This window comes from Panicum hallii, chromosome 4 (assembly GCF_002211085.1).
Source record: "Panicum hallii strain FIL2 chromosome 4, PHallii_v3.1, whole genome shotgun sequence".
NCBI lineage: Eukaryota > Viridiplantae > Streptophyta > Magnoliopsida > Poales > Poaceae > Panicum > Panicum hallii.
Window position 1 is genome coordinate 51,646,732 of NC_038045.1, and position 20,977 is coordinate 51,667,708.

Genomic DNA, 20,977 nt, shown 5'->3' on the forward strand with positions numbered 1-20,977 from the left:
GTTCTAGCTCTAGTAGGTGTGCCAACCGGAAAGCGGCGTCGCCTCCGCCCTGCACCGTATCTGCCGTACCGGACCCACCCCGCAATTTGTTCCCTACTGTTCTTCAACTAAAGTCTTGTCACAAAGCTTTTAAGCATTGTTTCAAGTTGTTCGAGCCTTTAAAGAATTTTTTTTTTGGATGCAAGTGCTTTCAGTAATAGTTAAAACAAAGTACATCAATGAGGTAAAACCGACCCCAAAATACATTCTGGAGTCCCTTCAAAGACTATCAAAAGCTTTTAAGTGAGGAGCAGGCTAGCAGGCTGTACAACCCACAGATCCGATTTGGTGCCGAGCCTGAACCCAAACTTCACCAACCAGGCCGGCCGGCACGGCATGTGTGGATCAGTTGGGGGAAGGAACTTCACATGGTAGCAATGCAAGAACATTCCGGGGCCAAATCGGGGGGGCCAGCCGCCGAACCCCACCATCACCACCACCACCCACATTGCGCGCAGGCACGTGGGCCCCAGCACCACGATCTATCTATCAATCTGTCCAGCGCAGATGGATAAATTCACTGCGGTGGACTCCTCAAAGACGGTTTCATTTCGCTCACCTAAACGGGAATCCTAAGCCATGATTGATGATTGCACTGATGATCGATAGGATAGGCCAGGGCATCGCCCTTGAATCTCTGACGCCTCCTAGCACAGCAGTAGCATGTCAACGTATGCACAGCAGAGAGAGTATCCATCCGTCGCTCTCCTAACTTTTAACAACTTCGGTGACCTTCACCTGCTTGAAACAAACCGCTCCCTGATCCACTTCGGTGTCACCTGGTAGCAGCAAGCCACGGCGAGAGAGAGCCGAGCCGTGGATCAGGATGTGATGGGGACGCGCGCGCACGGCAACAGAGCGCAGTGCGAGTGGGGGACCAGCGGCGGCACCCTGTCCGGGTCTGGACGCCGGCACATGCGCGTTCGCCCGTGCCGCCGGTGCCCAGTGGGTCAGCCCAACCGAACCGAACGCGACGCCGCCAGAGGCGTTGGGCCGCCTCCTGCGGGCGAAGGCGTTGTTGACAACAGTTGCAACTTCCAAGAGGTACGAGCATGCACGCAGTGCAACTTCATTCTGACCTTGTTTTAAAGTTATAAATCATTGTTCCTTTTTACACCATGATGACAACTTTAATCTGCCCTCGGCCCGAGCAGCTGGATTTTCTTGTGCAGCATTTACATAGCTACAGACAAGAGACAACAGACTTGTGCTTGTATAGTCGTATCGTGTCGTATCCAATGTGGACGCATGGATAAGCAGAGTGACCACTTGTGTAATAAGCCATCATGTACAAATCAATCGAGCTGGAGCTGAATGATCAGCAGACGGTGCGCGTCATTGTCAGCTCGAACCGAACTCCTCGTTCCACTTCTCCAGCTCGTCCCATTTGCTCTTCTGCAAGCTTGGCCTAATCACAGTCATGGCGTTCTTGAAGTCTTCGTACCTCAAAGGTCGCAACTACAAAACGGGTTGAAAATGGCCTTAGCTTGCTTTGCATGTTGACATTCCCATTTTTTAAGGAATAATAACTAAGACTACATTATCTGTATAGAGATAACTAGAAGTCCGTTTAAACTGCTATATGACCATGAATAAAACGCGAAAGAAATATATCTATGTTCGGACTGTTTTAAAAATGTACCTGATTTGCTTTAATAGTAAGAATATTCTGTGGACCAAGTTCCCTTATTGGCATCATTGCAGCTTCCTCGCACAAGGCTCTCAGGTCACTTCCAGAATATCCTAGAAACAAAACTGTTTCAGTACCAAAGGACCACATAGGTCATCTTTTCAAAATCATCATACACCAGAAAATAAAATACCTTCAGTCTCCACAGCAAGTCTTTCAAAATCATAATCTGTCAGGAGCCAGTTCTAGATTAGGTTTCAATTTACAAATGTAATGAATAACTATCAAGTGAAACCTTGGAGCACTTACTGGACAATTTAAATGCTTGTCCTTTGAGCTGATTTTTCAGAAGTAACCTCCGTACATTTGGATCAGGTAGTGGCACATATATTCTCTTTACCTGTTTATAAGATTGAAAACAGTGGCATTCAAAATATAGAAAAATGAAGGCGGCACAGTAAAGTATTAATGAGAAAAAGTAAGTGCATAGCACTACACCAATGTTCCAAGGCCCATCTACCACCCATGACTCATTCGGACTAAAACAGTAATAGAACAGAATAATAATGCAACAGTCTGGCTGAATTACATGTCGCATGACCAGTATAATAGGCAAAGTACCTAATCCTCAAACTAGATTTTTTGGAAAGTAGCTTATTTTCAACATAAATAGACCATTGCATGGTAGCCATCCCATTTACTAAAAAAAATATTGGCAAACACAAGAAACTGCTAGTGTAACTTGTGAAACGGTTCTGCCGTTCTCAGTTTCAGAAAGAACTCAGGTTACCACAATAGACTCAGGCAGAAATGTCTCAGGAAAGAGGTGCAGCTTTCATGCAGGATAAACTCTGTGGGGTGAACTCCTTGATCTACTGCAGGATACAGATTGAGGAGGACTCTAGAGATGAGGTGATGTGGGCACTAGACAAGTCTAAAACCTTTACTACCAAATCCCAATACAGGTTTGTAACACACAGGGGGGTGTGCTTTCTGAAAAGTGATGATATTTGGCACTCTAAATTACCACTGAAGATCAAGATCTTCCTTTGGCAGCTAAAACACAACAAATTACAATCTGCGGTTTCTCTCAAAAGAAGAGGGTGAAAAGGGGACATTCATTGCTGCCTATGTGGCGGCATTGAATCTACTAATCATATCTTCTTTGGGTGCTCCATGGCTGGGTTTGCCTGGAGTTGTGTTCGAGATGCTCTTGGGTGGGCTGGCTGTCCTCACGATTTCAGTGATCTCATGTCGGGGAGACTCACTAAAAGCTCTAAGCTGTCGAGAGGATTAGCTCTTTTTGTCCTTGCAGGGGTAACCTGGGCTATTTGGAGGATAAGGAACAAAATGGCAATTGAAAGATCCTTCTCCAAAAGCCCAATGGATGTAATCCATTCTGGCATTGCTTTTGTGCAGAGATGGCGGCCCTTGCTGGGTGAGGACGACCAGGCTGTAGCAATGGCCGTGGGAGAGAAGGTGAAGCTGTGGCTCTCCAACTTGAAGCTGGACGATGCTGCTGTTTCGGACATTGTGGAAATTTAATTTCAGCATGCTCTGTAATAAGCTTAGACCTGTTGTTCCTTTTCTGTTAAATGGGTTCCCCCCATTCTGGTTGTAACGAACCTTTTGCTTTCAAGAAAAGCTGAGCGCGCCTCTTTTTTTTAAAAAAATGCAGGATAAACTCTGAGCCCAACAAAAAGCAGTAACACTCCATATATGTTGGGATAAATCTTACCAGTCTTCGAAGAACAGCATCATCCAACTCTTGAGGTTTATTAGTAGCCCCTAGACAAAGAATTGCCATCAACCAAAAATATAGAGAAAAATAAAAGGATAACTTAGTATTAGAAAATATAAGTATGCAGAACTGCAGATACTGCCTTGCCAAATAAAATTTAACTGTGAGAAAATGCAGACACTAAAAGCTGACAAGGTAAACTGTTCTGTATTAATTAGACTGAATTACTGATGACAGCTCATATAACATGCTCTATAATGCTGGATGCTGTTTCAGAAATACCACCCCATGAAGAACAATTTTTGCAAGTCCTAGTCAAGGCTACTTAAGTAATGAAAAACCTAGTACTAAGAAGTGAAATTGAGGGTCATTTGCATAGCAACTCAAATGTGTGTTTTTTTACTAATTTTGGGGAAGCAATAAACTGAAACCAAGTACAGGATATCAAGCCCTAAGCAGCAGCAGTTAATCAAGCAACAGGCATTACAAAACCAAAAGTTACTGTCCTTATGAAAGAGAAGCTCCAGCATGGGATTTCAAGATTATCTAGTTGTAACTTACAATTGTGAATGTGAAGTATCATAAATATTGCACTATAGGGCAAACACAAGGTAAAAGCAAAGCATAATTAAACAACCAGAGAAAGGTAAAGAAGCTAACCAATAACAATTACTAAATCATCTGGGTTCGAGGATACCCCATCAAACTGGATAAGGAATTCAGATTTCAATCGCCTGCTAGCGTCATTCTCGTTAGCTAGCCTTGTAGACATGACGCTATCAATCTGCAGAGGAAAAGCCAGCCAGCCACCATAAAGAAGCCTCAGATTCCAATATTACAAGAAAACAACTTAATACGAAAGAATCTATATAATCACCTAAGTAAATATAGTTCAATACTGTAAGAATATTAAATGCCAATTGAACTAACAGTATACAGATAGCATCTTTATTGCTCCCAGGAACTAATATTCAGAAAGATTTTACTTGCAAGGTCACAAGATAAAAATAAATTAATCATTGTGTTTCAAATAGATTTCTTGAGCAGGTCACAGCAAAAATACCACATTTAAAACCAATGGGGTCACTGGACTACCAGAAGTAGTGAAGTTTAGATGAAATCATTAGTCCATATGGCCTAAGAGCAGAATTTAGTGCTTAATGCATTCCACTGTCTTGTGGAAAATGGAAATTGCATATTTTCCCTGTCTAATAGTTGTACGTTTCAAATAAATCACAACTTCCAGGCACCAGCCTTTTTTTCTCAATGATGAATCACCATTCTAACAAATTGGTAGGGAATGTAGGGAAAATGGAAGCTAACTACGAATGTTTACTGCATAAAGGGTTTGTAACACGGACCTCATCCATAAAAATAACAGATGGTTGCCTATCAATAGCAACCATGAAAAGTGTCCGGACAAGCTTTTCAGCTTCTCCTACCTGTTTTGCCAATGAAAAATGAGTTAATTTAGATCAGCCACCACATCAAATTTTCAAAAGGGAAGGATAATACGTACCCACTTTGATGTCAATGAAGAAGCCGAAACATTAAAAAATGTTGCTTCAGATTCTGATGCAACAGCTTTAGCAAGCATCGTTTTTCCATTCCCAGGTGGACCAAAGAGAAGCAAACCTAAAAGATGAAATGAAATTTAATCAGATTTTCCTATTAATAGAACAAGTGTAGAAAAAGGACAATTTCAGAAATCAGAATGCAGAATCTTACCTCTAGCAGGTCTCCGAAGTCCGGTGAATAAATCCCTTCGTTTAGTAGGCAAAATAACCATTTCCATGAGTGCTTGCTTAGCCTTGTCGAGACCAGCTACAAATCAAATGGCTCATCAAGGATACTGTGACAGATGTTTTAATGGAGTATAGACAAATTATTAGCAACATACCAACATCATCCCAGTGAACAGCAGGGCTTCTGTCCACAATGGTTGTATTAATCATTTCAACAAGCTTGTCATCACAGCTTGCACCAGCCTTTCGAACAGGTTTGGAGCCTCCGCTGCTAATCCTCTGATGTGTAGAGGCTTGTCCACCTCTGTTGAAGGTAGGGCTATTCTGCAAAGTAGACCTTTGGATGCTCCTTGGTGCTGGTTTTGCTGTATTATTAATAGGATTGCTAGCAACAACCTACAAAAATGATCTTTGTCATTTTTCTAATGCTTGATATTTCAAAATTGAAACAACTTTCTCAGACAAATCCCCATGAGCAAAAGTCCCTGGCTTAACAAGCTTTTTTACCCCTAGAACATGGCCAACAAGTAGAGCATTGCACCATATCAACATATCAGTGAACTAATAAAGGGCAGGTGAGGAGGAAAATAAAGGGCACACTGGTTTTGCATAAAGTGGATGCCTGCTTAATACTAAAACAAGACAGATACATGACAGTAAATTATAAAGTATCAATGCCAAACAACCAATATGAAGACACCAAACAAACATCAGTTGAGCTATGAAACAGAAGTTTGATACAATATAACACCACACGTGCAGCTAGAAGTCCAGAAACTATACCTTCTTTGGCACTACTGAAGCAGCAGCTCCTGAAAACCACAGACAAGATAACACAAAATTAACTCCCAAGGAACTAAAGCGAATGAGATAAGCAGGAAAAATTTAAGCACCCTACACAAACAAAAGACACTTAAAAGTCAAACATCCTTGCATTACATCCAACACAAATCATAGCAGCACGAAAGTTGGAACTCATATTCCACAGCACAGATTATGAAGCATTTGAACAGCTCACTAAACTGAATGAATAAAATGATAAATTGATAATCCATATTTTGCAGCAGGTAAGCTAACAGATTATCCTAGACGAAAGTACACATAGCCGATCACATTTCACAAACTTTGCAGTGCCTTGTCATAATGCAGCTGAATTAGCAAGAGAATGAGTAGTCACCTTCACCACTTCTCTGTCCAAGCACTCTGAGTCTCTCCTCGACCTGCGTCTGCCACTTGGCGATCTTCTCCTGGTACACCCTGACCTGCCCCCTCTCGCTGCAAGCTCCACAGGGACCCACTAATCAGTTAGCAATACAGAAGCCCTAGCCGCGACGGGAACTAGACGCAGACGCACCTGGAGGAGACAGCGTCGGGGACCCGCGCGGCCTTGGCCTCGAGCATGACGCGCAGCGCGTTGCGGTAGTGCGCGGTGGCGTCGTCGGGGAGGCCCCACTCCTCGGCGCGCACGGCCTTGTCGATCTCCTCCTTGGCGAGCTCGAAGTAGCCCCTGAGCTTCACCGCCACGCGCTCCCCCACCACCGACGCTGGCGACGGCGCCGCCCCCGCCGCGTCCATGGGCGCCCCGCCTCCCGACGAAACGAGCAGCGAGGAGAAGGTGTCCGCGAGCGCGCGGAGGAAGCTCATGCGCTGGAGGCGAGGAGGAGGGAGCTGATGGAGGCCGGGAGCATCGGGATTCGAGGTTGCTGGTGGAGTCTGAATTTTGGGGGAATTTCGGTGGGTTTTTCCGTGCGCGGTTTGATCGAGTTGGGGAGGGGCTGGCGTGGGCGATCGGGTTGTTGTGGAGAAGCCATGCTCCCGCGGCAAGGCACGGCAGTGCGTGATCGGGCTGGGTTTGTGGGCCGACACTTTACTGGGCCGAAGAGAATATAGACTGGATGCATGGGCCAACTTTTAGCCTTTTACTGGGTCTATGTGTGGTTGGGCTGATAGGTCGCTACCAGAGATTTTCTCGGGCTGGACAGGCCCATATTTTTGGCTCGGTTTATCATTTATTATTTTGGATGACCGATTTTTTTCTTTTGTGTTGGGTCCTTTTGCGAAAAAATTCATACTTTGTAAATTAAATACCCTATATCGCTTTATAGAATCTTTTTGCCCATCTTTTGTAACCAGTAAAAAGCGGGACACAATTGTCTGCAGTCATATATTGCCTCAACCGCAACTACATTAAACGTGCCATTTACGCGCCTCGAAAACGATGTTTCTTTTATTAGAGGTCTCTAACTTGATGCTATTTACCGATGCTTTGCGTTGGGCTTCTACGGACAGAAGAAGTCCACTTGGACAGGAGGACCTTCACATGAAATCCAGAGTTCCAAGCACTGCATGTCTGCGTTGTTCATAGCGCTCTCGGACAGACTACCACCAGTCGCTCTTACGAAAAGGATACGATCGCAAGTGGGTGAAAATGTAGGGCACACCGGTGACGAAGAAACCTCGGGTTGCTCCGCATGCCATTGTCGCGCGCGCGGCACAGATGAATCGAATTACTCTAGACGTCGTTGCCGATGGCCCTGTCAAGTTTGCGGTCACCCCTTGCTTCCCAACTGACCAATTTAATTGTTGGCCCAAAGGATTAGCACGGGGAGATTATTTCATGTTGTCACTCGCTGTCAGTTCTTAATTGACTATAGTACTCGCCTGCTTAAGCGTAAGCGAGGCTTTCCTCCAAACCGAGACCAAACGGTTAAGCGCGTAACGTTCAAGTTGGTTGCAAACTTTTCCCTCAAAAAAAAAGTTGGTTGCAAACTTGCAATGTGTGTGATTTGTTGTTGCCAAGAGCCAACGATGAACATAATTCCTCTCCATCACACTGGTAATTGGTCTTCCAACAACCTGAGCATTATTATATATATTATTTGTAAACATTTTCATTTGTAAAAACTGGTTGATATGCGACCTTCTATAAATTTGACGCCCATGGTCAATGACCAAACCAAACAAACGGCCATCATGCTCTGAGTGAGCAGCCAGCAGCAGCTCCAATGGCTTCCCAGCTCTCCTCCCTCGCGGCAACCGCAGGCCTGTGCTTGCTTTCAGCTCTCGCCCTGGCCGTGCTGGCGGTGACCCTCTACATCCTGGGTGTTGTTGCTTCCTTCGCCGTCTTCTGCATCAGAGAGTATGCCCGGAGAGCTCACGACCGGCCACCGCTTGTCGGGACAGTGTTCAGGATGCTCAGGAACTTCGACAGGATCTTCGACGAGCACGTGAAGTACGCGCTCGCCCACCGCACCAGCAGGCTGCTCTTTCTTGGGCACAGTGAGCTCTGGACCTCTGATCCACAAGTCATTGAGCATATCCTCAAGACCAGCTTCAGTAAATACAGCAAGGTGGTTTTCCATGCTGATCACCGTCCATCTCCCCTCCCAGCTACTGCATCGTTCAATCCATGTTCAGATGCGTAAATCCTGCAACTTTAAACAAAGGAAGGTCGAGACTTGGTATTCCGTTAAACGTGGACGGCATTCCACAATATGCCAGGCTCTGAATAAGTTTTGTCAGGTTACTTGTATAATTTTGGACAAATGGATCGGAGCTTGTCCACAGTTCTGACGGTTTTCGAACCTAATCTGCAGGGGGACTTCAACATTCAGATCATGAAGGATCTCTTTGGAGATGGGATTTTGGCAACAGATGGCAAGAAGTGGCGGCACCAGCGGAAGTTAGCAAGCTACGAGTTCTCAACAATAGTGCTTCGGGACTTCAGCAGTGTTGTGTTCAGAATACATGCTGCAAAACTGGCAGAGAAGATCTCATCTGCAGCAGCCGATAGAACTGCCATAGACATGCAGGTAACTTCCATAAGTATTGTTAGTTATCATAAAACGAAAAAGACGATACTAGTTCTAAGAGTGTACTTGTAGCTGTAGCCTATTCTATGTTTTAGTTTAGCAAGTTGACTTACAGAAGGCAAAGCGAAGCAAATTCTATATCTAAATCTGAATTTAACCTAGATGTTCTTTGCAGGACGATGGAGCGAATATATAAACACCGCTGAACGAGATATCTATAACTCAGTTCTCCTAACAAGCAATCAAACATAATAATTAACTTGAAACAGAGCTCAAAGTTTTAGGAACTAAGATTGTTCCATATATTTGTAACAAGCTCAACTGCATGTTATCCTTATTTTTTAAAAAGAAAACTCAACTATAAAGTCCAGATACAAACCTGGTAGTTATTTTTATTTCTACCCATTTGATTGCAAGTTCTCCTCATTTACACGCCTTTGATTGCAAGCCAAGTCAATATAATGCAATATTTCTCAGGATCTTTTGATGAAAACAACTATGGATTCAATCTTCAAAGTGGGATTTGGTTTTGAGCTGAACACACTATCTGGATCAGATGAACCCAGCATTCAATTCAGCGAGACATTCGTGTTTTCCACCGATATGTTGACATATTCTGGAAACTGAAATGGTTTCTTAATATTGGGTCAGAAGCTAAACTGAAGAGAAACATAGAGATCATTGACAACTTTGTAATGCAGTTGATCCATCAAAAGAGAGAGCAACTGAAGAATGAACGTGACTATATAAGTTCTAAGAAAGTAAGAAACTCCGTCAATCCATGCTATATTTTTCTACAATATGAATCAAGATATTAGTTTTTGAGCAAACAAGGTAAAAGTTGTACCTCACAGTTTTACCTCTAATTTTATCTCCTCTTTGGCATATGCAGAAAGCTAGAGAGGATATACTTGCAAGGTTTATATTAGCAAGTGAGGAGGACCCTGAAACAATTAATGACCGTTACCTGCGTCACATAGTCCTCAGCTTCCTAATCCCCGGGAAAGACACCATGGCAAGTACACTTTCCTGGTTCTTCTACATGCTGTGCAAGAACCCCGTAGTGCAGGACAAGGTGGCCTTTGAAATCAATGAGTCACTTGAGTGGGCCGAGGAAGATAACAACATTGAAAACTTCACCGCCAGATTGAATCAAGGTGCTATTGAAAACATGCACTATCTACATGCTGCAATCACCGAGACCCTCCGTCTGTATCCTGCTGTTCCAGTGGTACGAATAATAACTTTAAAGGCTATTACTGTACAGAGTAACAGAATAAAAAATGTATCTGATGATGTTGAGTACCTGCTTATTACATGGTCACATAACGTAATCATGAAACAGTTAATTATCTTAGATAGTCATGGAGCTGAAGACTAGCTTAACTGGTAATACTCAGTAATACTCTAGTAGTACTCATCATCCTCGCAAAAAAAAAGTAACATTAGCATGGTAACCTATACCATAATGATGAAAGACCTTTGGATATTTACTTAACACCAAGAAGAAACTCGGTTGTTCTGGATGTTTCAATGGGGAGATTTCAAGATAATGTCAATCTAGCTAAGATGCTATTAAATTATTTATAGATGCTATCAGAATTTCAAGATTATTTCAACCAAATATACTATGACAGGAATGGCAATATTTGTTTGGCATTCCTGCAGGATGGTAAGATAGCAAATGAAGATGATATGTTGCCTAATGGCCATAGAGTGATTAAAGGAGACGGAGTGAACTACATGATTTATGCCATGGGAAGGATGAAATACCTCTGGGGCGCGGACGCTGAAGAATTCAGCCCTGAAAGATGGCTTGTGAATGGAATCTTCCAGCAAGAGAATCCTTACAAGTTTGTGTCTTTTAATGTAAGTATAACTGAAGTAGGACAATACCATGCCGCATCATTGGACAACCGGTTTGCATGTTACCAACTAACTTCCTTCCATGATCAGGCGGGCATCCGCGTCTGTTTGGGGAGGGAATTTGCGTACAGGCAGATGAAGATCATGGCTGCTACTCTGGTACATTTCTTCAGGTTCAAACTGGAAGATGAATCCAAGGAACCAATGTACAAAGTAATGTTTACCCTCCACATGGACAAAGGCCTTCATTTGTATGCATACCCACGTTCAGCATGAAGCGGCAGACAAGCTATTGTATCCTTTGCTGTGTACTGAAAAAATGTACACACTGCACAAGCAATACGTAGCACTCTGGGGGAAGTTAGTGAAAACTCATGACGAGTACATGTAAAAGAACAATAAAGAAGCAAGCATGGGTCATAGTCTTAAAATAAGAATTATTTGCTGTACTCTAATTACCATTAAAAAAGAATGGGACCAAAGATCTTATACTGGATGATACTGGATGAAAAAATTCTTATACTGCTTGCCAGCCAGGCTAACCAATAAGCAGCCTGAGTAAGGTGAAAACAGAAATTGCTCATACTACAGTCGTGGACCGGAGCCAAATCCTTGGGTACCCGGCGGCGGCACCACGTGCTCGTGCTCCCCCACCGCCGCCGCCGCCGCCGCCGCCGCCGACCGAAGAGAACGGCAGGGACGAGGAGATGTGGGAATTTTGGCCAGGTTTCTGGTGCGCGGTTTGATCGACGAGGTTGCATGGGCTGGTGGGCTGGATGCCCACGGGAGCGTAGTTGGATGGCCCAAGGCCACGATGTTTTTCCAGTTCGACAGGCCGTGCGTTGGACATTTTCCCTGAAATGTTTTCTTTTTCCACTAAAAAAGAAATGTTTTCTTTTTGCAAATAGAGAATTTTCCACGATTAATCTGTTGATGACTTTTTGATGTAGTAATTTTTCGATGTGAAAGGACGCAAATTATTTTGTATTCAATACAAGTAATAACGACCGTTGTTGGTGTCGAAGAAAAAAAAACAACGACGGTCGTACTATTCGGCGGCATCTACTTTGGACCAACAGATACGAAACCTTGGCCCAACATGGCCTGTTTGTTGCCCGTGTCAGCCACGCAGAAGCACTGCAGGATGAAGCCCAGCTGCCACGTCCGTGCTGACGTTCTTGTCAAGCTGCCACTCCCTTTGCTATCGCTATCTGATATGTTATTATGTTAGATAATTACAATATCAGATTACCCAAGCACTGGGGTACGGCATCAGTAGGAAAACACAGGTCGCTGTTCCAATCCAGAGCACATCAATGACCAGACCAAGCTAATATCATGGCTGAAGAATATATGTTCACCTTGGTCTGAGCAAGAAGCAGCAGCAGCTCCCTCCAATGGCTTCCCAGCTACCCTCCTCCCTCGCGGCATCAGCGGGCCTGTGCTTGCTCTCGGTGCTCGCCGCGGCCCTGCTGGCGGTGGCCCTCTACATCCTCGGCGTCGTCGCGTCCTTCGCCGCCTTCTGCGCCAGGGAGTACGCCCGGCGGGACCGGGGCCGGCCGCCGCTCATCGGGACAGTGTTCCGGCAGCTCAGCAACTTCGACAGGCTGTTCGACGAGCATGTCAGGTACGCGCTGGCGCATCGCACCAGCAGGCTCGTCTACCCTGGCCACAGCGAGCTCTGCACCGCCGACCCGGCCGTCGTCGAGCATGTCCTCAAGACCAGCTTCAGTAAATACAGCAAGGTGGGATTCCTTTTCCATGCCGGTCGATCACTTTCGCCCTCCCTTTCTCAGTTTCTCCCCTGCCTTCCTCACAGCTTTCTCATTCTATATGTCAGAAGCTTAAATCCTGCAACAAATGGTGTAACAGATTCAGTAGCCTGCTACTGTAATCATAAGCAATCTATTCATAACCCCTATCTTCATTCGACAACCTCTAGTGACTTGCAGTAAACTGAGCAAAAAAAATATTATACAGCTTAGAGTCAATTCAAAGTGAATATCTATTCTACTTCGTCACGACATCAAAGTATTTAACATCTCAAACAACAGATTAAATTAACTAGGGCTAGTTATCGCAAAATGAGCCTATGGATACAGTTTTTAGCATGTTTGATGCTGATACACAGGGGACCTTCAATTATGGCATCATGAAGGATCTCTTCGGGGATGGGATTTTCGCAACAGATGGGGAGAAGTGGAAGCACCAGAGGAAGCTGGCAAGCCATGAGTTCTCAACCAGAGTGCTCCGCGAATTCAGCAGTGTTGTGTTCAGAACAAATGCTACTAAGCTGGCAGACACAATATCCTCTGCAGCAACTAATAGAACTATTATAAACATGCAGGTACCTCTATGACTAGACACAAAAGTGCATCTTGTTGTTAAGTGATATATATGGCCATACTAGTAGGTGTTAGTGTTACCATAAACATGCAGGTATCTTGTGAAGCTAATATAGGGATTGAATAAGCTAACATAAGGTTAATTTTGTTCAGTTTGAGCATGGATGCTTTGAAAAAACCTGAGTAACTTGATTGAGCTCTAATACATATTCATAGACTAGCCTGCTACTTCTCCTTATGAATAATTATTGGATGGCAAAACTGAGTCATATTAACGCACCTTCTCTCAGGATCTTTTGATGAAAACAACTATGGATTCTATCTTCAAAGTGGGATTTGGTTTCGAGCTGAACACACTATCTGGATCAGACGAATTAAGCATTCAGTTCAGCAATGCGTTTGATGAGGCAAACTCTCTTGTTTATCACCGATATGTTGATCTATTCTGGCAGCTGAAAAGGTATTTCAATATCGGATCAGAAGCCAAACTTAAGAGGAATATTCAGATCATTGATGGCTTTGTGATGAAGCTGATCCATCAAAAGAGAGAACAAATGAATGGACAAGATAATGTAAGGGCTACAAAACATTGTTAATGTGTATATACTGCGTTTTCATTTGTTTTACGCTTTTTTAGTAATAAAGCTAATGAATAGAACTCATCTGACACTGAAATAAGAGATCCTGGTGTCCAGTCCCGAGAATCCACATTTTTGCACATACTAACCAGATGGACTGATTTAGATCTGTTGACGTTGCAAGGGTCATTTGAAATCTAGCTACATTTACAAATAATCATATCTAAAGGGCAGTGGATGATTTTATAAGATATCGGCTCTTATGTCTTGTGGAGCATGTACTCCACAATTTTTGAACAATCCTACAATCCACTGTTAGTAGCCAAATTAAACATATTGCACAGTTTCACTTCTGCAATATCCATTTTTAACCAAATTTACTTCTGCAAAATCTTCTCTTAGTTATAAACTCTCTTCTGCAAAATCTTCTCTTAGTTATAAACTCTCCTTTATGGTGCATGCAGAGAGCAAGAGAGGACATACTCTCAAGATTCATAATACAGAGCAAAAAGGACCCTCAGACAATGAATAATCGTTACCTGCGTGACATAGTCCTAAACTTCCTGATCGCCGGGAAAGACACGACTGGGAATACTCTCACATGGTTCTTCTACATGCTCTGCAAGAATCCTATAGTGCAGGATAAAGTTGCCCTTGAAATCAAGGAGTCAGTTGAGTGGGACACGGAAGATAACAACACAGAGGATTTCACAGCAAGATTGAATGAAGGCGCTATTGACAAAATGCACTACCTCCATGCTGCGATCTCCGAGACACTACGGCTGTATCCAGCTGTTCCAGTGGTACGAATAAATTCTCTGTAGGCTGTCTTGTATAGACTAGGGTCGAAGTAAACAAATTCAATCATGATTTAGCCTTAATTTGGATCATACACCACATGCTATCGTAACCTGCAGGTTGTTATTAACATACCCGTGAATTCTTAGTTAACAATAATAACTTAACTAGTTAAGTATGAAGGAGCTTATAGATGGTTTCGAGGTGAAAATGCACTACATATTACAACTGCAAGAAAATAGAAGTTATACATTGTGAATTGCCTTTTAAGTATGGTGCAATTAATTTTCAGCAAGAATAATCAGAAGAAGAAAATTAATTAGTCAACTATAACGCTGTGTTGCTATGCAGAAAATAAATTTAATAAAGCTCTACTCACCATTGTATTCTGATATTTGCATAGACTTATGTTGTGTCAAAATTGGCATTTCCTTAGTAGCTTATTCTGCGGCACTCTTACAGGATAATAAGATGGCAGATGAAGACGATGTACTACCTAATGGTTATAGAGTGATAAAAGGAGATGGAATGAATTACATGATTTATGCAATGGGAAGGATGACATACCTCTGGGGTGAAGATGCTGAAGATTTCAGGCCTGAAAGATGGCTTGTGAATGGAGTCTTCCAGCAAGAGAGTCCTTACAAGTTTGTATCCTTCAATGTAAGTATAATTGGCTATAGTCATCTCTCGCATACTTAGAGAGGACCTAGATCCAACCATAATCAGATTACTGGCACATACTAGGTACTACCTAGATTCTTGCAAATAATTAGAAAGGAATAGATAAAGTTTAGAATATTAGCAGATAGTGGCATTCAAATCCTGCTCTCTTGCCAAAGAAACAAAATTACAGTCCAAACGAAGTAGCATATAAATCATGTAAGGCCAATGCTAGAAGCTACTATCAGCTCCCAAACTACCTAAACAACCAAACCTAATCTCATTTGCATTCAGCCAGGGGATGCCAATATCATGTTTTTTAGGCAGCAATTTGAATTTAACAAGTCTTTCTTCGATGATCAGGCAGGACCCCGTATTTGCTTGGGGAAGGAGTTTGCATATAGGCAAATGAAGATCATGGCTGCCACCCTGATACACTTCTTCAGGTTCAAACAGGCAGATGAGTCCAAGGATGCTACATACAAAACAATGTTTACCCTCCATATGGATAAAGGCCTCCATTTGTATGCCTACCCACGTCCAACTTGAACTGCCAACCAAACTATTGTATCATTTGTTACTTTGTTACTGTTGCAAAAATGTACTACATATTTCACAACTATACTTTGCGCAAGTTAGAAAAAAAAAAACCACCTCATGCTTGGTAAAGGAATGCTGAATAATATTATACTCCAATTGCCATCTGAAAGAATGTAACAGAACCAAACATGGGCAATACGTTTCCAAAACCCAAACCATTGATCAGACAGTCGGTATACTTTCTTAATCGCATAATACCTATTGGCAAGAACAGAACAATGATCCGATTTGAATGTAAACAGAAACAAAAACATGGAAGCCAAACAGAAATGTTTGTCTCAGAATCGCTTACAGGAGAGTACAGATTACAAAACCTATACTCTAAACTTCTCTGATACAAACAGAGTAAGTTTGTTGATGATACAATAAAAAGATAAAATATCTATGATGACAAGAATGTATTTTCAGCTAGTGTTGGGAGCTGGAGTCCAGGCCTCGATGTCCAGCCTTTGATATTTCTGTAATTCTCGATCGCCTCTTTCCTTAGCACCTCACGAGAAGCATCTAAAGCGCTCTTCACCTACAAAAGTATAATACCATCGATGTGTAATCCAGAAACTAGATCATACAAACGGAGTTCACATGTAGTGATGTGGAGAAGTGAAGGTACCTTGGGGAATGACAACTTCGGTGGGGCCTCGACAACTTCCCCAAATTTTACTTTCTCACGCCCAGGGAAATCTGGCAGACTTTCAGTCTTATTGCCCTTGCGCTTCTTTTTCTTCTCATCCAGATGTCTGAAATTCATGGAACGACATGTTGATATTGTTTATACCTTCTAATGAGATAGCAGTGGATCTAATGCATATGGCATTACTGCTGGAGGACTTACTTCTTCCTTTTTTGCTTCTTTGAAATTGAGACATTCTCCTCCAATTCCTTGAAACGAAGGTCCATAGCCTTCCCCCGCTTTCTCTTCCCCTTGCTTCCCTCTGCATTCACGTTCTCATCGGTAGCCGAACCATCACCACCTTTAATCTCTGATGCTTTGCTTTCAGCTGGAGCCTCTGGGGTCTGCTTCTTAGTTTTCTATATAAACATCATAGAAAATGAAGTGTGAAAAATTTGAAGAAGCTAACACATCACATTCTCTTAACACACAGTGAATCAGGTGAACTAGAGTAAAGTGCAGAGTTGAGGACAAAAGGGCAAAGCTTAGGGTGTGTTTGTTTTCTGGGGCCTAAACTAAGCGTGTGTTCGTTTCCTCCCCTCTAAAGTTTAGACCCCGTCACATCAAAGAGAATCTTATCATTTAGAAGTATTAAATAAAATATGTTTATAAAACTTTTTGCACAAATGGGTGCTAATTCGCGAGACAAATTTAATGAGCCTAATTAATCCATAATTTGCCACAGTGATGCTACAGTAATCATCCGCTAATCATGGACTAATATACCTTATTAGATTCGTCTCGCGAATTAGAGCTGGGGTTCTGCAATTAGTTTTGTAATTAGACTTTATTTAATACTTCTAAATGATAAGATTCTTTTTGATGTGACCCCTCTAAAATTTAGACCACAGGAAACGAACACACCCTAAGTTTAGAGAGGTCACATCAAAGAGAATCTTGTCATTTAGAAGTATTAAATAAAGTCTAATTACAAAACTAATTGCAGAACCCCAGTGCTAATTCACGAGACGAATCTAATGAGGTATATTAGTTCATGATTAGCGGATGATTACTGTAGCATCACTGTGGCAAATTATGGATTAATTAGGCTCATTAAATTTATCTCGCGAATTAGAACCCATCTGTGCAAAAAGTTTTATAATTAGACTTTATTTAATACTTCTAAATGACAAGATTCTCTTTGATGTGATGAGTGTAAAATTTAGAGGCCAGGAAACGAACTCTACCCCTGAATTACCTTGTCTTTAGCCGGTTTGTTCTTCCCTAACCCATCATCTTGCTTCCCGGGAGCACGAGCACCTCCTGGGCAACGAACACCAGCAGCAGCACGCTCACAGGGTCAGGTCATGGAGCCGAACAGGAGATTGGGCAGATTATCTATGTGCTAGTTGCAGCGCCTGAGAGAGGAAAGGAGATTAGTCACCTGAGGACGCGTTGGCGTTGGCGTTGTGCTTGTTCTGGAAGGCGATGAGGCGGCGGAGCTTGGACGGGATGGCCTCGAGCTCCCGCTGCTTCGGCGGCGGGGCCAGGCGCGAGTCCCCGCCATGCGCCGCGCGGTAGTTCTTCTCCCTCCGACGCTGCCCCTTCCCCGGCATCTCCTCCTCCTCCGGCGCCGCCCGCTCGGCCGCTGATTAGTCCGCTGCCGCCGCCGCCGCCGCCGTCTGCGCCGTGGTGCGGCTCGGTTGCAATTGCAAGGGTGGGTAACCTACTCATGGGCTGGTCAGTCTATGGTGCTCGTGCTGAATTGGGCCGACAAATATGGGCCCTTGCCCATTCCAGCCCATGGAGAGATATTGCTGGCAGTGCGCGAAGCTTCTACGTTGACCAGTCAACGCTGAACCGCCGCGAAGACCATGGCAACGGCAGCGGCGAGTTCTCGTGCCCGGTGTCTGCTTGGCTTCCGCCGCCGTGCGCCGCTGCCGCCTCTCCCTTTCCCTTCCCCGGTCACACGAGCGGCGACCCGCCGCCGCGGCGTGCGCATGGCCTCGTCTGCCTCGGCGCCGCCCAGCACCACCATCGAGGTGCCCGGCGCCGCGGGCCCCGTCGTCGTCGTGGGTGCGCCGGGACTTCCCGAGGCGGACTTCAGGTCAGTTCCTTCTCCGATTCCATCCGCTGGTGGGGTGAACATCGAGAGATTTCGCTGATTAGTCCTGTGTTGCTGGCTGCGACTCGAAAGCGCAGGAACGCGGTGGATTCCGCGCTCTTCAAGCAGTGGCTGAGTAACCTGCAGTCGGAGAAGGGCGTCCTCACCTACGGGAGATTGAACCTTACGAGAATCCTTATTCAGGTGCGGTGCGTTTGTGCTGGTTCGTTTAAAAAGGGCTGAGATTCACTAGGATTCTACCGAGCAAATTGTTACTGTGCTCTGCGAATGGATGACATTTCTCAATTCGCACTCGTTTGCATCTGAATTTGAGCTGCAGGGGGTTGACATGTTCGGGAAACGTGTGGGATTTCTCAAGTTCAAAGCTGACATCATTGATGAGGAAACCAAAACCAAGGTGATCCATTGGAATGTTGCTATTACTGTTGTATTGTTGTGGTTTGTTTGGATCTTAAAAACCCCTCATGGTCGTGTATATTGAATCGGAGGTCACTTAGGACTAACAACAATGGTCTAAGCAATCCAAATTTCTTGTCAGAGCTTGCTTGATAGTAATGCTTGATATTTCTCCTAGTAAATATATACATATGTGAATTGTGATAGTACTTTTCCATTTTCATTTACAATTGTTAAGGTACTGGATGGGGACCAAATGAGTAGAGATAGATGGGTGCTTTGGTTGGATGTGGCAGGACTAAGAGAAATATGTATTTTCTGCCTGGCTTTGCTTATGCTGAATACATAGGCTGAAGCATACCTGACTCCTGTGTATTTTGTTTTGTCTTTTCTGTTGTCTTGGCTGTGGCATTGAGTGTTACATGTATCATGATAGTCTGAAGTATGTTGTTCAGGATGTGCTTAAAATCTTTGTGAGATATCTTTCCTAGATCCACTGATGATATTTTTGCCTTTAAATCAGTTTGGGGGGTGGAGGTAGGGGTTGTCTAGCACTAGCAGGACAATGGTTTAGTTCATATCATCTTTTGACAGTATATTTAGGTTCCAGGAATTGTCTTTGCAAGAGGGCCCGCTGTTGCTGTGTTGATCCTTCTGGAGTCGAACGGGCAAACATATGCTGTTCTTACCGAGCAGGTATGGTACCATGTTTTATAGCACATGGTTTGATGTTCAGTAACCAAATTCAACTATAGCTGCTATCAAAATTTCTAGGTAAGAGTTCCTGTTGGGAAATTCTTGTTGGAGCTGCCAGCTGGGATGCTAGATGATGAAAAAGGTGATTTTGTTGGCACCGCAGTTCGTGAGGTTAGTATCTTGGCTTCTGAATACAGTATGCACTGAAATTTACATGTTACTACAGGGAATAAGACAGCCTTGTATTAGTCCTGTTTTTGCCTGGTTGAGTTCAGATTGCAGGCATAATAAATTACTGTTGCAGTTGGAATTCACATGAATTTGTACAGTATGAAAAATTACTGTATACAATGTTCTTGTTGCGATGATCCTTAACTGCTGACAGGTGGAAGAAGAAACTGGTATAAAGTTGAACTTAGAAGACATGGTTGACCTTACTGCGCTGCTGGACCCTGCTACTGGTGGTCGAATGATACCATCACCGGTACCTGGCCTACATTTCCCCTCAGTTCGCTACTATCTAATAGCATCACTTCTGTCCCAGAAAAGAACAACCTACATGATTGGCATAACTCACTTAGCTGTTAGCAAATTAGGTAGCACATGGTCAGTCACCATTTTTCCCTTCATGAATCAGATTTCTGTCCACATGAGAAGCATCGAGATCAGTTTAACTGATAAAACTTTGTGAGTTGGTAGTACACATAAAAGGTAGACTTCTAAACCAGTGGTAGCTAGTACAAGATTGCATTTTCTTTGGACAAATCAAAAGCAGGGCTGGCTGGGAGATACCCGCCGGTGTCTGGAACCCTGCCCAAAACATTGCATCCCGCCCCTGCTAACTCCGACTAACGCCTCCGTTTCCAGGGCGGCTGTGACGAAGAGATCGGCCTGTTCCTGTACAGGGGGCGCGTGGACGAGGAGACCATAAGATCCCTGCAAGGGAAGGAGACGGGGCTGCGCGATCACGGCGAGCTGATCAAGCTGCGCGTGGTCCCGTACAGCCAGCTCTGGCGGTCGACCGCGGACGCCAAGGCGCTCTGCGCGATAGCCCTCTACGAGATGGCCAAGCGCGAAGACCTGCTGCCGTCGTCGTCTCCGCCGTCGGCGAACCTGTAATAAGGCCTGCTGCCGGCATTGTGGGTTGTGCATGCTGCAAGGAAAATCTGATGGCACTCGCCTGAGAAACGAAAGGAACGGCACGTGTTTGTACAAACAGATTCGCGTACATTGTTTGGAATTGCGCGAGAAATAGAGGTGTATGTTTGTGCGTCACTGACGATTTATGAATCTGTGAGGGCATGGGTACTGCCCGTCAGGCGGTTGTGATGAT

General features: G+C 43.9%; 4 protein-coding genes and 1 pseudogene across 5 annotated transcripts; 3 read left to right on the forward strand and 2 right to left on the reverse strand.

Annotated features, from left to right (window-relative positions):
• Positions 1-1,092: 1,092 nt before the first annotated feature.
• LOC112890267 (spastin) lies at positions 1,093-6,954 on the reverse strand. The gene is made up of 13 exons (XM_025957171.1): positions 6,510-6,954; positions 6,333-6,430; positions 5,939-5,967; positions 5,311-5,551; positions 5,139-5,234; positions 4,930-5,045; positions 4,772-4,852; positions 4,071-4,194; positions 3,408-3,457; positions 1,979-2,069; positions 1,863-1,898; positions 1,682-1,782; positions 1,093-1,497 (listed from the first exon to the last, which is right to left on the reverse strand). Exons 1-13 carry the CDS (start codon positions 6,797-6,799, stop codon positions 1,381-1,383), a joined length of 1,470 nt encoding a protein of 489 aa, XP_025812956.1. The 5' UTR covers positions 6,800-6,954; the 3' UTR covers positions 1,093-1,380.
• A 1,111-nt stretch (positions 6,955-8,065) lies between these two features.
• On the forward strand, positions 8,066-11,801 carry LOC112888879 (annotated as a pseudogene).
• Positions 11,802-12,038: 237 nt separating this feature from the next.
• LOC112888878 (cytochrome P450 704C1-like) lies at positions 12,039-15,886 on the forward strand. 2 transcript variants are annotated; one of them, XM_025955246.1, is made up of 6 exons: positions 12,039-12,578; positions 12,965-13,180; positions 13,469-13,750; positions 14,221-14,559; positions 15,017-15,217; positions 15,585-15,850. In XM_025955246.1, the coding sequence occupies exons 1-6, from the start codon at positions 12,231-12,233 to the stop codon at positions 15,627-15,629; spliced, it is 1,431 nt and encodes a 476-aa protein (XP_025811031.1). In that variant the 5' UTR covers positions 12,039-12,230; the 3' UTR covers positions 15,630-15,850. The 2 variants fall into 2 exon arrangements, with proteins under 2 accessions (XP_025811031.1, XP_025811030.1); XM_025955245.1 differs by having other exon boundaries at positions 12,078-12,578; positions 15,581-15,886.
• A 138-nt stretch (positions 15,887-16,024) lies between these two features.
• LOC112888881 lies at positions 16,025-18,146 on the reverse strand. The gene is made up of 5 exons (XM_025955249.1): positions 17,872-18,146; positions 17,686-17,750; positions 16,650-16,846; positions 16,428-16,554; positions 16,025-16,337 (listed from the first exon to the last, which is right to left on the reverse strand). Exons 1-5 carry the CDS (start codon positions 18,041-18,043, stop codon positions 16,200-16,202), a joined length of 699 nt encoding a protein of 232 aa, XP_025811034.1. The 5' UTR covers positions 18,044-18,146; the 3' UTR covers positions 16,025-16,199.
• A 108-nt stretch (positions 18,147-18,254) lies between these two features.
• LOC112888880 (nudix hydrolase 14, chloroplastic) lies at positions 18,255-20,962 on the forward strand. Its single transcript, XM_025955247.1, has 7 exons — positions 18,255-18,534; positions 18,630-18,735; positions 18,872-18,949; positions 19,552-19,644; positions 19,723-19,815; positions 20,030-20,128; positions 20,512-20,962. The coding sequence occupies exons 1-7, from the start codon at positions 18,302-18,304 to the stop codon at positions 20,761-20,763; spliced, it is 954 nt and encodes a 317-aa protein (XP_025811032.1). The 5' UTR covers positions 18,255-18,301; the 3' UTR covers positions 20,764-20,962.
• Positions 20,963-20,977: the final 15 nt, after the last annotated feature.

Bases quoted from the DNA above. Each gene is read 5' to 3' on its own strand.
- LOC112888878 (XM_025955245.1), top strand. From the start codon at position 12,231: ATGGCTTCCCAGCTACCCTCCTCCCTCGCGGCATCAGCGGGCCTGTGC. The intron at 13,181-13,468 runs GTACCTCTATGA...ACCTTCTCTCAG, and splicing joins GAACTATTATAAACATGCAG to GATCTTTTGATGAAAACAAC. The intron at 14,560-15,016 runs GTACGAATAAAT...GCACTCTTACAG, and splicing joins TGTATCCAGCTGTTCCAGTG to GATAATAAGATGGCAGATGA.
- LOC112890267 (XM_025957171.1), bottom strand. From the start codon at position 6,799: ATGAGCTTCCTCCGCGCGCTCGCGGACACCTTCTCCTCGCTGCTCGTT. The intron at 5,235-5,310 runs GTATGTTGCTAA...TTTGATTTGTAG, and splicing joins TGTTCACTGGGATGATGTTG to CTGGTCTCGACAAGGCTAAG. The intron at 5,046-5,138 runs GTAAGATTCTGC...TTCATCTTTTAG, and splicing joins ACTTCGGAGACCTGCTAGAG to GTTTGCTTCTCTTTGGTCCA.
- LOC112888881 (XM_025955249.1), bottom strand. From the start codon at position 18,043: ATGCCGGGGAAGGGGCAGCGTCGGAGGGAGAAGAACTACCGCGCGGCG. The intron at 16,555-16,649 runs GTAAGTCCTCCA...CATGAATTTCAG, and splicing joins AAGAAGCAAAAAAGGAAGAA to ACATCTGGATGAGAAGAAAA. The intron at 16,338-16,427 runs GTACCTTCACTT...ATACTTTTGTAG, and splicing joins CGAAGTTGTCATTCCCCAAG to GTGAAGAGCGCTTTAGATGC.
- LOC112888880 (XM_025955247.1), top strand. From the start codon at position 18,302: ATGGCAACGGCAGCGGCGAGTTCTCGTGCCCGGTGTCTGCTTGGCTTC. The intron at 18,736-18,871 runs GTGCGGTGCGTT...TTTGAGCTGCAG, and splicing joins TTACGAGAATCCTTATTCAG to GGGGTTGACATGTTCGGGAA. The intron at 20,129-20,511 runs GTACCTGGCCTA...CTCCGTTTCCAG, and splicing joins GTCGAATGATACCATCACCG to GGCGGCTGTGACGAAGAGAT.